Source organism: Mytilus edulis, chromosome 3, assembly GCF_963676685.1.
Source record: "Mytilus edulis chromosome 3, xbMytEdul2.2, whole genome shotgun sequence".
Lineage (NCBI taxonomy): Eukaryota > Metazoa > Mollusca > Bivalvia > Mytilida > Mytilidae > Mytilus > Mytilus edulis.
In genome coordinates, this window is record NC_092346.1 from 94315689 (window position 1) to 94334689 (window position 19001).

Here is a 19001-nt window from a genome sequence, read left to right on the forward strand (position 1 = left end):
TAATTAACGAATAGCAAAATATCACAACTACTGAATTATATACAGTGCGAAAAGTAGTCTCAGATCTAATCGTAGTGTTCTGTTGTTGTGAGGAATGAGGGGTGGATATATTCTGCCACGTCCTGTCTGTGTTTTTGTTTGGTGTTTTTTGTTGTAAAGATCTGATGAGTTCAGCCTTTTTTAACTGATTTTATACAGTTTGCACTACACTACATTCCTAAGTTAGGGGAATATTGAGCGCTCACAAACACGTTTAACTCCGCCTCATTCCTCATTGGTTCATGTCTGTCGTATTTGCCTTCTGTAAATTGCTTTAATATGAATAAGGCCATTATTTTTTTATTTCCCCTGTTTACTTGATCACGTCGGGGCATTGTATAGCCGACTATACAATATTGGACTTTATCATTGTTAAAGGCCGTACGGTTGCCTACAATTCTTTCGTCCATTTCATTTGGACTTTGGTGGATATTTGTCTCATTGGCATTCCTACCACATCTCCTAAATTTTATATTTGATGTCGATGCACAAAACACAAAGGTCGTAGTCAAACAATTTTGTGAGCGTTCACTCCACTAACATTGAAATGTTGTACAACTACAAAAAATGTACGAATTTACTTTAAATATTATTCGTCAATTCTTATGACTTATCAAATTGGCACGAAACAAAATCAAAACAATTAAATACAAATAAAGAAAAAAGGTGCATACCAATCTAAATGGACTTGTGCTTACTAAACGCTAGTTTAAATAAAAAAAAACCAATACGAAAATCAGGTTTTACCAAAGTAAGGAATCATTCAGTACAAATCTAACGATTGTATAGTAAAAATACCCTATTACATCCCACAGTAAAAGACAGATATAACTGGATACAATGCCAAAATCTAAGTACCGTGTATAGAATACAAATTAAGATAACTGTGAAGAAATATACATATTTGATGTTTTCAGTTATATAAAACACAATGAATGTTAATATCGTTATCTAAGATAGGTGGTTTCAGAACTGTGAAAAGGTCATTGAGTAGTTTATTTCAGATCACGAATTCTGTATAATTTTCAAATCTGATTACCCAATGGTCTGGTTGAATATGCCATTGAATACATCATTCCGTTGCATTACTGTTTTAAAAGTCATTAGTGATCATAGTGCCATTATTATTTAGATGCATTCATGTATATAATAAGGGGAAAAGAATAAATTCATTACCGTTTCTATATAACTAGATTTGTTTTTATTAGTAACTCAAATACAGCTTTCTTAAACGCAAGTCCATCCCTATGACTCGATTCACAATGGTTGACTGCTAAAAAATACCGACTACGTGCAGCGTCACAACGATTATAAAACAATTTAGTTTCCGAATAGTCATCAATTTTAAATAATTACAAAATACAAAAATGTACAACAAACCTTTTGATAAACAACATTATATGGCTGAGACTCACAATTTCCCTTTATAAATGACAACTTAGTAGAACCAGAAATGCAAGTGCAACTAATGACTCTTGACAACCTGTACTTTTATAAACAAAGCATTACAAAACTTCATTTATTTCAAAGAAAATTGTTAATTTATAACTTAAATAAGTCATTTATGCACATTGTTTTACCAATACTGTCAAGCAGTTTGATCAATAGAAAAAATATTATTTTCTTGTAAAACTGTCACATCAATTATTATTCTATACAATATTGTGTTGGTCTGTTGTTAGGGAAGTATAAACATGGGATTATACAATGTTCAACGAACTGAAATTTTACATAATAACCTTACAGTTTCATGTATTACATCTTACATGTTTGAACCGTGTGTATTAATAAAGATGTTAGCACTTGTGTTAGTTAGTAAGTATTCAAATAGAGTAATATTAAACTGTAATAAACAGTGAACTTCCAATCCCTGTCTACAGTTAATTGATGGTATACGACTGGTTCGCGTGGTTATTTGTTGAGATTGTTTCTATTTACTTATCATTAACCTTGCTTATTGACTTAGTCTCCTCAAAAATGGAACCTAATATGCAAATCAATTTTGAAACACGGAAGAAATAACTTCCAGTAAAATCCTGTAATCAAAAAATCATTCTTTTGACGTAACATAATGATGTTGTTTTAAAGTACATTGTACCATCCCTGCAAAACCTTGATTGATTTTTGCTTGTTTTTGTTTGAGTTTTTTTCGACACTTAAGTATTAGGTTGCCGAAAAATTATGGAACAATAGAAGCTTAAGAGGCCTATAAGACATTAGAATCTCAGTCGACAAAAAATCACTACGCCATTGTAAACAAAAACTTATAACGACGAAATTAAACAGTCAACAAAACACTATCAATGTAATTTCATGGTAAGTATATTTAACCAAATTCATATAAAATGTTTTTTTGAAATCTCAAGAAGAGATTTTATATGAATTTATAGGGTTAAATATACTTACCACAATCCACCACAAACCCCTGAAATAAATTCATGTTTTTGTTCACATATTTGAAATTATTCAATTAAACGACAAATTAAAACGAAAGTTAGTGTGTGTTACACAGGTAAACTATGACGTAGGTGAGTATTTCTCATGGATGCAATTTTTAATCACCTAGTTAATTGCGATGAGAACATACTGTGAAAGCAAACATATTCTATATTCTAGCAACAGGAACCTAGTGAAATAGGCTGAACGTTAGTGCTCTGAAAAGACTGACCAGCACGAAATTAGTGAAATAGGCGTGCACATTGGTGCTCTAGAATGCCTGCTCAACACTAACCGAGTAAAAAAGGGCATGAACGTTAATGCTTTGGAATGATTGAGCAACACGCACCCAGTGAAGAGGGCGTGATCTTTGGTGCTCTGGAATTATTGAGACACAAACCAAGTGAAAAGGGCATGCCCGTATGTGCTCTGGAATGTCTGAACAACACAAACCCAGTGAAAAGATCGCGAACTCTGGTGCCCTGTAATAACTGATCTACATTAACCCAGTGAAACAGGCACGAACGTGAGTGATCCGGTATGACCGAGCAACACGTACCCAGTGAAAAGGGCATGCACGTCTGATGCTCTGGAATGTCTTAGCAACACGAACCCAGTGAAAAGGTCGTGAACTCTGGTGCTCTGGAATGACTGAGCAACACGTGCACGTACCCAGTGAAAAGGGCATGCTCGTATGTGCTCTGGGATGTCTGAGCAACATGAACCCAGTGAAAAGATCGTGAACTCTGATGCCCTGGAATAACTGAGCAGTATAAACCCAGTGAAATGGACACGAACATGAGTGCTCCGGTATGACCGAGCAACACAAACTCAATGAAACCGGCTTAAACGTGGGTGCTCTGAAATGACTGAGCAACACAAACCCAGTGAAACGGTCATCAACTTTGGTGCTCCGAAATGATTGAGCAACACAAACCCAGTGAAACGGGCATGGACGTGGGTACGCCGGAATTACTGAGTAACACGAACCCAGTAAAACAAGAATGAACGTGGGTTCCCTGGAATGACCAAGCAACACGAACCCAGTAAAATGGATGTGAACTTTGGTGCTCTGGAATGACTTTGCAACACCAACCCAGTGAAAGGGCGTGAACGTAGCTGCTCCGGAATGGAATGACTGAGCATAATGAAACCATTGAAACAGGGATGAACGTAGATTCCCTGGATGACTGAGCAACACGAACCCAGCGAAACGGGCGTGAACGTGAGTGTTTCATTCACGCAGTTACTTGTTAATTGAAATACAAGCCAAGACGTAAATCCTGCCATAGAAACCATTGACGATCATTTAAACAAACGTATGTGTAGTAGTCGATTGGTCTTAGTGGTCCAACTACTGTAGCACTAAATTTTCAACACCTTCGTTGTGAGTTCGAACCCCTCACGTGCAAGTGACTTCGAAACTAATTTCAATTGAATATGATTAACAGTTTTCCGTGTTTCTGTCCTGACATCCTTAATCAATTAAACTAGCCGCCACGAAATATATTTCTTATTCATAAGTAATGAAAGTGGTGTAAAGCACCGATCAATCAAAATAACATAACTGGTTATATATTTCTTTATGAATTGCACCGATTCAAACTGTGATTTAAAAAAAAAGACGAATTATGATGTTACTCTTACGATACATTTCCAATGTTTAAAGGAGATTTTTACATTCACAAGTTTTTCATAATGTGATGAAGTATAATAAATCACAGATTTTTACTTGTACGTGAACTGTACACTGTACACCAATGTCAATCAGAAAACTTTGAAGCAATTTTCTTAATCACTTAAATAAAATAGTTTTGAGGTCATGCAATGATTATAAAGCAATATCTAAATAAGGTTACTAATTTATATATACATATGTATAATATAAAACATTTAAAACTATATATTATCAATGTTGCCTAATCCGGGCCTTTTTTCAGTTTTGTTTTGCAATTTATAAACTATTTTTTAAGGTCAAATGCAACATTCTTTTTCAAGTTTTTAGCGAATTCTATAAATGGAAACAGTCAAACATTTCTTGTCAAAGAAATATTTATTGCTGGTTTACAACCAAATTTCGAACACTCAATCATGATCGTTTTTGACGTTGATTGCTTTAGTTGCAAAACCGCTGATACGGTCATATGGAAATTTTATGTGAAATTTATGGTCGACTTGAAAATGGTCTGACTCACAATGACATTTCACGTCCGTAAGTATAACTCTGATCTCTCTGTAACTGACACGTCATTTATAAAACAGAACAGAAATAATTATCGCTTTCAGAAAAAAAACACCTGCTTCAGACAGAGTCTTGAATTGAAAAAAAAAATAATTTGCCACTATATTGCTTTTAGATATTATCAGTTTTAGGTAAATTGCTATTATTGTTAATTATCCTAAATATATTTATTCATGAATGTATTTTACGGAAGCGTATTAGCGCCACACATTTTTTTTTAAATTTTTCTTCCTATGTTTGCGTTATAACGCAAACCTTTGCGTTATAACGCAAACCTTTGCGATATAACACAAACCTTTGCGATATAACGCAAACCTTTGCGATATTACGCAAACCTTTACGTTATAACGTTAGAACGCAAACATTTGTTTTTATCTTATTTCGTATTTAAGATTCAAAGGAAACAGTAGTTATTAATGGAGGAGGCTGTATAGATTAAAATTGATCACCTTTGTAGTCATTGCAAAGTAAAATGCTTGAATAATTATATCATATCATTGACTAATAATGAGCAGAATAATATAAGAAGATGTGGTATGAGTGCCAATAAGAAAACTCTCCATCTAAGTCACTATTCGTAAAAGTAAACCATCATAGGCCAAAGTACGGTCTTCTAAACGGAGCATTGGCTCATACTGAACAACAAACTATAAAGGCCCCTAAAAACGATATCCATGTTACTACTAGTATATATATTACAAAGACAATTGAGTAAATTGAGGTTATACCTAAGAAAAAAGAAAAACCCTGCTAATATAGCTATAACCGAATATAAATATACTTCCAAAGTAAGCTCTCGTTTGAGAACTGTGTGAAGTAGGTTAGATTCAAACAAGCTACCCTTTGGCAATAATTGTATAGAATGAAAATGTTTTATTAATAACATTATGTTCTCTCTATTCAAATTGCTACCCAAGCATCTTAAAAATACTTCATTATATTGAAATAAAAATTCAATGACTTTCTATCAAAGAATCTTGATCATATTCTGAGAAAAAAATGTTTCCTTATTAATAATTCATTTTAAAGCAGAAAGATCATTTTGTCTATTTGACTTGGAGGTTTCCTAATTGTATGACATTATTTTTGATCTTTCAATTTAAATATGACTATATACTAAACTATATCTATTTTCTTGTTAAATTATATACTTTTCTGATGCACAAATCAGTCTTAATTTATGTATAATTGCACTTCAAGTATTCCATTATTCCTATGCATATTCATTATAACGATTTGGCCTTGTATGTATGTTTCTTTTTTCATCTTCTAGTAAATCACATCCGAAATGAATGACAGACGGACATATATACAAAACTTAATGAATAATTGAAATCAAGAGGTTTGCGTTATATCGCAAAGGTTTGCGCTACATCGCAAAGGTTTGCGTTTAACGCAAAGGTTTGCGTTATAACGCAAAGGTTTGCATTATATCGCAAAGGTTTGCGTTATGTAACGCAAAGGTTTGCGTTACAACGCAAAGGTTTGCGTTATAACGCAAAGGTTTGCGTTTTAACGCAAACATAGCAAAAAAAATTTTAAAAAAAATGTGTGGCGCTAATACGCTTCCGTAGTATTTCATATGCATTACGATCAAACTATTTAAGTCTTTACTAGGTTCGTCAAAACATTAATGTATAATACTTAATTTGAAACCCCAAATTTGAATGTCAATGTGTTTTGGCATTTTTCATTTAAGAATTGAATGCTGCTTTTTGTAAATTTATTGGGGTGTAAAAGCGTTGACCGAAGTACATTTTGTATGAAGCGCGGAAGCGCTTCATACTAAAAATGTGCGCACGGTCAACGCTTTTACAACTCTATAAAGTTACAAAAAGAAGCATTCAATACTTATATTTACATTTTTTTCAGCTAGAATCATGAAAACACGATTTTTATCAAGTTTTCATTTAATTTACCTGTGCACTTTATTGTGGGACCTCGTGTCATCATGAATGATAAATGTTATTGTCTAATACAATTGTTTCAGGAATAGCACGTGATGTGCAGTTAGCCAATCAGAATAACGTATTATAATGAAACATACATCTAATGTAATTATGTCGAAATAAAGAAACATTAACAAAATTGCAACCACGTTATGGCTGATTCACAAGAGACGATCGTTCACCATCTACAAAGTATTAATATATGGACAATAGACGATCGTTTACCATCAACATGTTACCAATATATGGACAAGAGACGATCGTTCAAATCTACAAGTAACCAATATGTGGATAAGGGACGATTTTCACCAAATACATTTTATATACTATTATTAAGGTTCGTCAAAACATTTATGTATACTTAATTTGCATCCCAAAGTTAAATGTCAATGCATGTGTTTTGAATTTTTTGATGTCAAATTAAGAAACATTAACATTATGACCACCTCGTTATGACTGATTCACAAGAGACGATCGTTTACTATCTACAAGTTACCAATATATAGACAAAAGACGATCGTTCACATCTACAAGTAACCAATATATAGACAAGAGACGATCGTTCACCATATGCAGTTTACTAATATATGGACAAGATACACTCGTTTACCTTCAACAAGTTACAAATATATAGACAAAAGAAGATCGTTTACATCTACAAGTTACTAATATATAGACAAAAGACGATCGTTCACTATATGCAGTTTACTATTATATGGACATGAGACACTCGTTTACAATCAACAAGTTACCAATATATAGACAAGAGACGATCGTTCACCATTAACAAGTTACAAATGTATGGGCAAGCAACGATCGTTCACATTTACCAGTAGTCAATTTATAGACAAAAGACGATCGTTCACCATCTTCAGATTACATATATATGGACAATAGACACTCGTTCACCATCAATAAGTTACAAATATATAGACAAGCGACGATCTTTCACCTCTACAAGTAACCAATTTGTGGACATATGACGATCGTTCACCTTTTACAACTTACCAATATATGAACAAGAGACGATCGTTCACCAGTTACCGGTACCAATACATGGCCAAGACACTCGTTCACCATCTTCAACTTACCAATATATGAACAAGAGACGATCATTCACCATCTACAAGTAACCAATTTGTGGACATAGGACGATCATTCACCTTTTACAACTTACCAATATATGGACAAGAGACGATCGTTCACCATCTACAAGTAACCAATTTGTAGACATAGGACGATCGTTCACCTTTTACAACTTACCAATATATGAACAAGAGACGATCGTTCACCAGTTACCGGTACCTATACATGGCCAAGACACTCGTTCACCATCTTCAACTTACCAATATATGAACAAGAGACGATCATTCACCATCTACAAGTAACCAATTTGTGGACATAGGACGATCATTCACCTTTTACAACTTACCAATATATGAACAAGAGACGATCGTTCACCAGTTACCGGTACCAATACATGGCCAAGACACTCGTTCACCATCTTCAACTTACCAATATATGAACAAGAGACGATCATTCACCATCTACAAGTAACCAATTTGTGGACATAGGACGATCATTCACCTTTTACAACTTACCAATATATCGACAAGAGACGATCGTTCACCATCTACAAGTAACCAATTTGTAGACATAGGACGATCGTTCACCTTTTACAACTTACCAATATATGAACAAGAGACGATCGTTCACAAGTTACCGGTACCAATACATGGCCAAGACACTCGTTCACCATCTTCAAGTTACCAATATATCGACAAGAGACGATCGTTTACCATCAGCAAGCTACCAATATATGGACAAGCGATGCTTGTGTACCATCTACACGCTACCAATATATGGACAAGAGACGATCAATTACCATTTCCATGTTACCAATATAATGACAAGACATAATTGTTCACCATGTACAAGTTACAAAACATGTACAAATATGTGGACAAGTCAGAGATGATTGTTCAATATCTTCAAGTTACCAATATAGTGACAAGACACTCGTCCACCATCTTCAAGTTACCAATACATGGACAAGAGACGATCGTTCGCAATCAACAAGTTACCAATATATGGACAAGAGATGCCCGTTTACCATCTATAAGTTACCAATATATGTACAAGCGACGATTTTTCACCGTCTACAAGTTACCGACAAATAGATAAGAGATCAACGTTCACCATCTACAAGTCTAATATATGGACAAGAGACGATCGTTAACCATCTTCAAGTTAAAGATATATGGACAAATATATCGATAAGAGACGATCGTTCATCTTTTAAAAACGTCCAATATATAAAAAAGTTGTACACACATTTAGATAAAAACAGTTTATCAATATATTATAGCTCCCGTTCCTTTGACAGGGCAAATTTCGAACAAATCTCCACTTGAGACCAACTGTTATAGAAGTAAACAATTATAGGTAACCACAAGGTCTTCATGTCACATGCTTTTATAAGCACTTCAGCTGCATCAACACTCAATAAGTGAAGCATGGTGTTTTGTAAACTCAGTCACGTTTAACTTAAATTGATTACTTCTTTGTAATTAAAAAGTAATTAAATATCGTTTGAAATGCTTCCAATTCTATATTCAATATGCAATTAACTGTTTGAAGTGTTTTCAAAATTAACCACTGGATACTTTATATAATTGATGTTTCAAAATTCACTTGAAGAAATCGTGGTGTGCACATCGATACCACATGATCGCTTCTTCTGTTGGAAAATTTAAGTTGGTTGATATTCATTGCATCCGCCTGTACATTTTTCATTAAAAAAAATTAAAAGAGGCTTTATTATTTATATTTGAAGCTAGTTTTCTTCAAGATCAAATATAGCTACTCGTGTAGTTCTTTTTTATCTGGATTACATGGGTATAAGAAGATGTGATATGAGTGCCAATGAGACAATTCTCCATCCATGTCACAATTTGTAAAAGTAAACCATAACTTTATTTGCCAGTCATATCAGGTACTCAGTCGGTGTTTTAGTCATGCTATGTTAAGTATTTGAATATTTAAGAGAATTGATGTCGGTTGCTCAATATACTGTACAGACACACTTGCACTGTTAACGATTATTTTTTTATTTCTTCACCTCTTTGCGTCTGTCAAGTATTTTGGTCGTTTTGTTGCTATTTCATTGACGTATGTCCTGCTTTGTTCAAGCACTTGATATTGCAGGTCTGATCAAAATAAATATATTTTCTGTCCTATTTTTAAGATAGAAATAACAAGCGAATACCATATGTATCTTTGAGTCCTTTCTGTAGTAACCAACGGATTAGTTTACCATCTACAGAGATGTTCAATTCAACAATTCTGGATTGAAGTTTTTATTCAATCACAAAAAGACGAAGAAAATATTGGACAATATCAAGAATAGATTCTCCTCATCATATATATAGGTATGAATGACATTAACATGACCATCATGATGCCAGTAAATATCGCCTACTGAAACCCAATCGTGGCTATGTAATGATTGTATATACATGTTAAAGGTAGCTGTGGGCTGATAGTATAACACACTTTTCAAAATATGTCTCGAATGACATTTAAAAAAGAATTAAGAAATGTCATGAGTTTAAGTATGATAATAAACCGTTAATCAAAGAAGTTAGATCCCTACAAACCTTGTATAGATATGACTGCCTACAACATCGAGTGTAGTATTACATGGGGTTTCATGGTTTAACGAACACCAAAAGAGGTAGTTGAGGTTTATTTGATATATGTAATGAACAAAGATTTAAAAAAAAATGTAATTACCGTATCTGAAATAGTCTAGTATACTATTGTATTTCAATGTTCCCTTTATTCTGAGATAATTTAAATTACGATGATTTATAGAGTAACGTTCTCTATTTGAGAACACTTCAATCTGGGCTTTCAACTTGTCAATTGTTAATTTGTATATGACTTGCATATTAGGGAATACGTTTATATATTTTGTCGAGAGGACATCCGGTAGTTGATTTTGACGTTGTTTATTTCTAGATAGACGACGTGGACCGAACTTCTTTTCGTAACCAAGAACAACGACCTTAATCATAGAATAACTAATCGAAGAATTCAAATAGAGAAAAATATTCAATGAGTGACCGAACAACACATTAATTCACGGACGCGCGTAGCGCATGAGTTAATTATCAGTGTTGTTCGGTTACGAGTTGAATATTTTGCGATATTTGAATTCTTTAATTAGTTATTCTTTTTATTACATTGGCAAATGGCATTTTTAAAGGAAGTAATGTCAAATATGTAAAAAACTATATATTTTTTCTAAGCATTCACAATTTGTTGTGATCCGCCGTAATCGACGTCTTGACAACGCCTATTTAGCAAATATGTAATAAAAACTCATACGTCAAGAAGAATAAATGATTTAGACAACGTTCTTTGAAGAAGTATTTCAAAAGTCTCGTAATCCTATTTGTTCATCTTTTTGGTCAAAAAGTAAGCAATGATTTGATGAAAATAATTTCAAACATAAGAATGATTAAAACAACGAATAAAAAACAAAATACGATAGATGTATTCCGTAGATAATATAAAGTTGACAATAATTGGAAATGAAAATGATATTTCTATTTTAATTCGACTTCGTTGCGCTGACCTTCACGTTATTATTCTATTTTATTTGATTATAAATAAATTATGTAGAAAAATATTGTCTGCTGAAAAGGTTACAATAGTTTATCATGACTGATAGATTTCCCTTAAGAAAAACATTCGTCCATACAGATGATTCTGGATTTGGATTACTGATTCAAGTTTATAAACAAATATAAATGCAATTATGAAATTAAAACACATTAACGAAGATGTTATGTTGAATAACTAATTCCACCAGGGTACTGGCGTACCTGTTCTTCTACAATCACATGAAGCCAAATAGTGTTTAATATAAAACATGTACACATTGTATATGCATTTTTCAAATATCATCCTTTTCATATTCGTAATACAACATTGTCTGTCAGATATCAGTATTACTATTATCAAACTGTTTACCATGTTTGTAAGGCTTGTTCGTTCTTGCACAATGCAAATGTCGCAAAAATAACCTCTCGTTCAGACATTGTTATTTTTACATTTACATTTGAATCTGGAATCAAAAATATATTTTGCTACAATAAACCATATACATACATGTAGATGTATTCAGGTAGGTAAAAGACTCTTGTGTGCATATCTAATTGTGTCAACCACATGTAAAATGACATTTTTAGTCACACAAACCTATTTCTTTATGTTTATGCTATAGTAATGAAGACACAAGAGACATTCCTCATCTAAAGCAAACATTGAATATCATCCTTATCACATACCGATGTAATAATATAGAGTTATTGCATGATGTTTGTCCCGAGTAGATTTTGAGAGAGACTTGATATAAACAAACAATTATTATATAGAAAATAACTCCCGACAGTGTCGTGTAGAGTGATACAGTACCTCGCTCTTTACAGTTGTAGAATCCATGTAATTTTATAACCTGATTAGTATCAATCAAATAATTTGAAGACAGACATAGAAATGAGTGGATGTGATGGCCGTTCCTATAATACTTTTTATTTCTATATAATAAATATGTTTCATAATTCTCCACATTGCCTTTTCTTTCAATACTCTTTTTTACAGCAATTTTCCTTTACTTATCATCTGAATAAACGTAAATCATCAGATAATGTAGCTCGACAAGCACCGTTTCCATTAAGAGTCCATAAATTTCAATGAGAAAACCGATTATATAACTGAGGAACATTAAAGTACAATTAATGTATTATAAATAACTCTGTAGGGGAGAAACCAATTAATTTTCTGGCAAATTAGTGCTATTTGAAGCAGAGTTAATTACTAAATCTTTCGTACGAAAGTAAATAGGCATCTTTGAATTTGATAGAAATTTTCAGAAATGCCTTGTAGGGTTTTTATACTTTCATAGAAATTTCGTTTACTTCATTTAAGTCGCATAAAAGAATGAAACCGATTGTAGTATTGAAAAAGTAAGCTCGTAGGAATTATGTATTGAACATAAGCCACCAATCTTAACAATGAAGACCGCAACAAAACAAAGAAGGACAGACTAAAAACTAAAAAACACTCACACCAACATCCATACTCACTAGCATCTTCCGTCGTAGTGTAAGCCAAACTATAGAGGTTAGCTGACGATTAATTAAGCATGTATTATGATGAAGGTATGCATTTCTTTGACTAGAAGCAATGTAATTACATGTTCTAAAATAAATCTTCAATTACTGATTCTCAAGAGATTGCAAGTAGATAATAAATCTTCAGTTACTGATTCTCTAGAGATTGCAACTATAAATATATTTTAAACTTTGAAGTTCGATGTCCTAAGACAACATTATCCTAAAGTAATTAAAACAAATAGAGCGTCATCAGCTGTCATCAGCATTTGTGCAGTAGTTTGTTTTTATTATTGGTAAATGCCGTTGTTAGGAACTAAAGTGCATCGACATTAATTTGCATCATTAGACTTGGCATTCAATGCATCAGATTCAATGTTTGTATTATAATACATTATATTACATTGTTATAGTTTTTGAAAAGTTGACAGATACGCTATTATAAGTGATTTGTCAGCTGATTTGTTCTTTGTGTTGAAACTTAATATATATTTATTATTAAATGTAAAGTTTGACAATTAAATGTAATGATTACTTCTATTGGCGTGTTAAAAGACGTTGTTTACAGTTGCAAACTCTGAGAGATTTATGTAGCGTATTGTGTGTATAATTTCGTACATCCTGAGTCTTTTCTTGTTTCATTGATTAAAAGCCTTTAGTTCTGAAATGGATTAAACGCTCTCTATGATATGTTCACATGTCACGTAACTGTAACATAACTTACAGATATTGTTTTCCATTCATTATTAGAGGTTCACAAAAATTTCACATTTGGAAGTCTATTATGGCGTAGTTTGACGGAAGTTCTAAAAATTCTTGTTCTTTTATTCCTCCTACATAACGTTTTCCTGGTGAAACAACGAACGTTTAAATACCGATATTAATTTACACAATAGGTTTGAATAACACCTTTAATTTATAAATACATATGTAATATATGCATAAAGGTACATGCTCAATGTATCCATTGATAACCAAGTGGTATCTTTGGTTACATATATATATAAGGTATCATTTTTTATTGTTTATTCTTAGTGTTGGTGTTTAAATTTTTGGTATTTATTAAAGTAGTTAAATGGTTTGTGTATGAGTTTTGTTGTTTTCTGTATTAGGTTAGTCCACTAATCCTGATGAAAAAAGGGGGAAATGTGTGATATGAAAAAAATAATTAAAACTGTTACCTGTAACTGTTCTAAGTTATGGGCCTGGTTTTCGAATATATCTTAATATGACTTAGACATTTCTACGACATAAGATGCGTAGTTATAAGCTTTCGTCTCAATATACATCTTGACATATCTTAGGATACTTTCAAAAACACTTCCCAGGGGCTTTATCATACGATGTGTCTTTCAATGAGACTATCTATTTGTGTTTTTTTTTTCATCTGTTATATATAAAACCTATAATTTTTTTTTATCCACCCTACTAATTAAAATAAAACATAATTTTTCGCAGGTATCACTGTTCGAATCCCAAAGCAACAAGAAGAATTAAATTATCAACTTTTAATTAGTAAATATACGATAATTGTTCATGTTTTATTGTTGTTTTGTTTCGCAATATGGTGACATAAAATGAAATATATAGCACATTATTAATCCAAAATGAATTTCATATAATAAGACCACTCACATTTAATTCCTCCCTTGATATGCATTTATTTACAACAATTGTGTTATTTTATTACTTTATCTCTGAAATGATGCATCGAATATCATTTGTCAAATTGCCAGAAAAAGTGAAACTGAGGGACCATGCCAATGAACAAAAACTTTATTGTATAAGTTTATTTTTATGAATCATCGTAACACTTATATAAAATAAAATACAGATATTATAAACAATGAACATAATTTAATATATGTATGTGTTTTGCGTGAATGAAGTAGTTCAGTAAAAATGCCATCCAACTTTTAATATTTAAGTCATTTTAGTTTAATTTCTCTCGGTTTAGCATTTAAAGCGAAAACCACAATACATGTAATAACGTAAATTAAACAAAAATAACCAAATTCTGGGCTATTTTTGTCAGTAAAAAAAACCCACCTTATACCTTCAAGTGATAAAACACATCACCCGAATGGACAAAAACTGTCATATTCCTGACTTGGAACAGGCATTTTCAAATGTAGAAAATGGTGGATTGAACATTGTTTTATAGCGCTAAACCTCTCACAGTCGCATCAAATTCGATTATATTCACAACGATGCTTGACCAAAACAGACAGAGTAGATACAATAGTCAAAATATGGGTACAGCAGGTCATCTATGTGTCGCAATCACAAAACAAACAAATATTTAACAAAAAAGCAAGAAAAGTATCTTTCATATTTAATAACCACATTCATTGCTTCAAGTGTTTGACGTCAGAAAATGTAAACGTCACATAGGAAGAAATATAAAATAATTTTGTCGTTCAAAGTATTTTCCAAAAACATATAATGGGGAATGGTGGTATACAGGGTTTTAAATCAAAAGTTATATTAGAAAAGAAATTCAGAAACAGACCGAGATATAAAACTATCCAGAGGTTCTTTAGAATTTTGATGAATATATATAGGGTTAATACCACTATCTTTGAAAGTGCGGAGTCACGTCAATATAAAAAAAAAACACAAGTCGCACAAACTAAACACACCTGTCCAGCAAAAATGAAAGACAAAACAATCACATTGACGGGATGTCTAAGTACCGAGCCACGTCAAATGGATATCACAGAAAACAGACCAAACAGTAAAAGTAAAATTTATAATAGAACAAAGACAAAATAACAGACATTATAACACGTTTTTCAGATTATAAACAACTTCAGTACGCAGAATCTATACACCAAGACCATCATGTATTATTTGTGAATTTGATATACTAAATGTGTTTCCCTTTAAATTAATATAACATTCTTTTTATTTACAGGAGATAAGAAAAACTTCAGACATGCATGTGAATGCGACGGAAATCTATCAAAATAGTACAACAGAATATCTCAACTATTACGGAACAGTGAACCTAGAAAGAGATATACAGAAGTATTCAAAGCCTGTCATATGTCTGTCAGGATTTATCGGGAACTTTTTATCAGCAGCCATCTTTCTCAGTAAATCACAGAGGAAAACATCATGCAGCCTCTATCTAGGGGTACGTTCGCTCTCGGATACAGGCTTTTTGATATCATTGTTTTTTATTTGGTTAGGTGATATGCAAGTGAATGCATTTAAAGCTCCCGGATTATGCCAGTCTATTATATTCTTATCATATGTCTGTGCGTTTTTATCTGTGTGGTTTATCGTGATAGTAACGTTTGAAAACTACATTCGGATTTGTATGCCGTTTCAAGTTAATACATATTGCACAACAAGGAAGGCAAAGATTATAATTGTACTGTTCACACTAATTTCATTTATAATTTACAATTTCACTTTATGGACTTTCACTGTCAAGATAGCTCCCTCTGGTATGTCACTGTGTTTGCCGATCCAGGAGTTTAATTACATATTACAGTACTTGTATTATATTGACACCGTCGTAACGCTTGTACTGCCAACATTGATAACAATAGTTCTAATGATACCAATTACGTACAATTTATTAGAACTTCTTCGAAGACAACAAGCTCGCCTTACTGGAAAATCTCAACAGAAAGACAGAAGACAGAGCACCCCGCAAAGTAAAGTAACAAAACTCTTGTTTTCTGTGTCACTTGCATTCATTTTGCTCAGTTTACCAAGTCACGTTGTTCGAACACATCTTGCAATTTCAAGCTTTGTCGCGCTGGAAGAGATAGATCCATTGGTGGTATCGTTGAAATACATATTTGAGACAATTTATTACCTTAGCTTTGCCGTTAACATTGTGATATATCTTACGTTCGGTGATAGATTCAGAAGTGATTTTAAGAACAAGTTTTGCTCAAGGTTTAGTAGTAAAAAAGAACAGTCGTCACAAACCACCCCTTCAGTGTTAAATGCTGATAGAGAAGAATCAAATACTTTGCTATGTCAGGCAAACAATGTGAGAAGTGAAACTCATGTCTAAACAACACTAATCACCTATAAATAATACACAACTCATATGTAAATACGTCTAAATACTTTAAAAGTAAACAACATATGTTTTTATTCTACATTAAAAAGTAAGCGTTGCGTAGTCGAGAAACATAAAGACGAACATAATGTCTAGGAAATAATTTAATTGCTTTACACTGAATTACAAGTACATGTAAACTGACGGAATCAACATTAATTTAAATGATAAGTGGATAATCATGTTTATATCAAAATCTCTGCTGGTGTTCAACGGAAATGTCTTACAACTAAGAGCATTACATAAAGATTGTTCAAGAATCAATACACTATGTCCATTTTCAAGAAATGAAAGCTAACATTAGTCATGCCTTCAATAATTGACGTAGACTCAGTAAGCTTGTCAAATCTATTTTACACGTTTCTCACGTTTTTGACTATCATAAAATTCCTCAGATATTTCGTTGACCTTATATAAAGTATATGTAGTTATGGATTAGAGTAATAAAGACACATATATTGTTATCAATTCTTTCATTACTAGATTACTAGATTACTAGATTACTAGATAAAACAAAGTAACATGTTCGTCTCTTTAAAAGTTATATCCAAGACGAAAAGATCTTTATTTTGCACCAGTAAATCAGTGTATCGGTTTTTAAATCTCCACAATCTCGACTTTTTACAAAATATATTCCACATTAATTAGTTTGCTACACAGTTTTAAAAGTTTGCAATTGATTTTGTCGTAAATTGTTCTGAAACAAGATTAAATGTACGTTATATTGTAAATTGTTTTGTTTTAGCTTTAACCAGGACGTTGCTTTTGTCTTTTGATTTTATGTAAATCGGTTTTATATTTATTTCATTTTCAAGATATCTTATGATACAGTTAATTAAATATTTATATTAAGTACTGTAAATATATTGGATAAACTATTCAAAATATCACGTTCTATTATTAATAAGAAAAACAATTTATTTAGATTTGATTTTTTTCGTTTCAAATAAATTATAAAATCGGAATACATTTCCGCTATGAGTAGTCGCTTCGGTTCAATGTGTCAAATTAAGATTGAAAATCGTTGGTAATGGGAACTTTGCAACCTCAGTTGAACCCGTATTTATGTAACCTTAATGTGGTCTTTCACTGAAAATTGGGTACGCATGCTCTAAGTATGTTCAGTTATTAACAATGAAAAGTGAAATAAGGATGTAACAGAAAATAAAATTTCTTTGACCGATCCGGCACAAACAAAATCTTTTATAGCTAGGTATGATAATGGTTTACTCTTTCAAACATAAGAAAATAATATGTGGTATGATTGCCAATGAGACAACTCTCTACAAGTGATCAAAATGACACAGAAATTAACAACTACAGGTCACCGTACGGCCTTCAACAATGAGCAAAGCTCATACCGCATATCAGCTATATGTATCTAATGGTATGTAATCAAACAGAGTTGGGCAAATCGTAATTACACAACTCCGAGTGCTTCTCTTTCTCTTGTTTTATATATATATATATATAATTTTATAGGTTTATATCAGGTCGAAAAACTATCTGTAGTCTTTTAAAACAATTTGAAATCCGATGGTGTCTAGGTAAGTATAAAATACTAACGACATGCTGATATATTAAAACAAGTCCATGCATTGTCAATTATAGATTCTTTTGGACTTATATGATGTGAATTTGCGTTTAAGAATACTATGAAAAAAATATAAAAAAATGAAGTCAAATTGGTGATCTTGAATTTGAGAGCTAATGTCTCTATAGGTACATCTGCAGGAATACGTTATCTTTCTGATATATTATTGAAGATATCGAATTTTGGTTTAAATGTTTCTTCTACAGATATCTGGTATATCGTTAATTAAATATCCTATAAAAAATATAAGATATTTCACTTCAAATTAATTAAGACATATACCAAATAATGCATGATATCTTACATATTGTATAAGACATGAACATTTTATAAGATATTTTGGAATTGAATAGATATCATAAAAAAAGGTCTTCAATAGCTTAGCTTACATGTACTACATGTATACGGTATGGCTATGAGATATGCTCATTCTTGAGGCACATTTAGTTGTTTATAATCTTTGTCGTTTGTTCTC

At 32.2% G+C, this 19001-nt stretch overlaps 1 protein-coding gene across 1 annotated transcript in view; it reads left to right on the forward strand.

The window, feature by feature from the left end:
- The window catches only part of LOC139517812 (mu-type opioid receptor-like), a 35677-nt gene extending 18218 nt beyond the window's left edge, over window positions 1–17459 (forward strand). The window contains exon 2 of the mRNA XM_071309257.1: window positions 15766–17459. Within this exon, the coding sequence (XP_071165358.1) occupies window positions 15787–16884 (1098 nt within the window). The 5' untranslated portion in view covers window positions 15766–15786 and the 3' untranslated portion in view covers window positions 16885–17459. The remainder of the gene's footprint in view (window positions 1–15765) is intronic.
- The last annotated feature ends 1542 nt before the right edge of the window (window positions 17460–19001 follow it).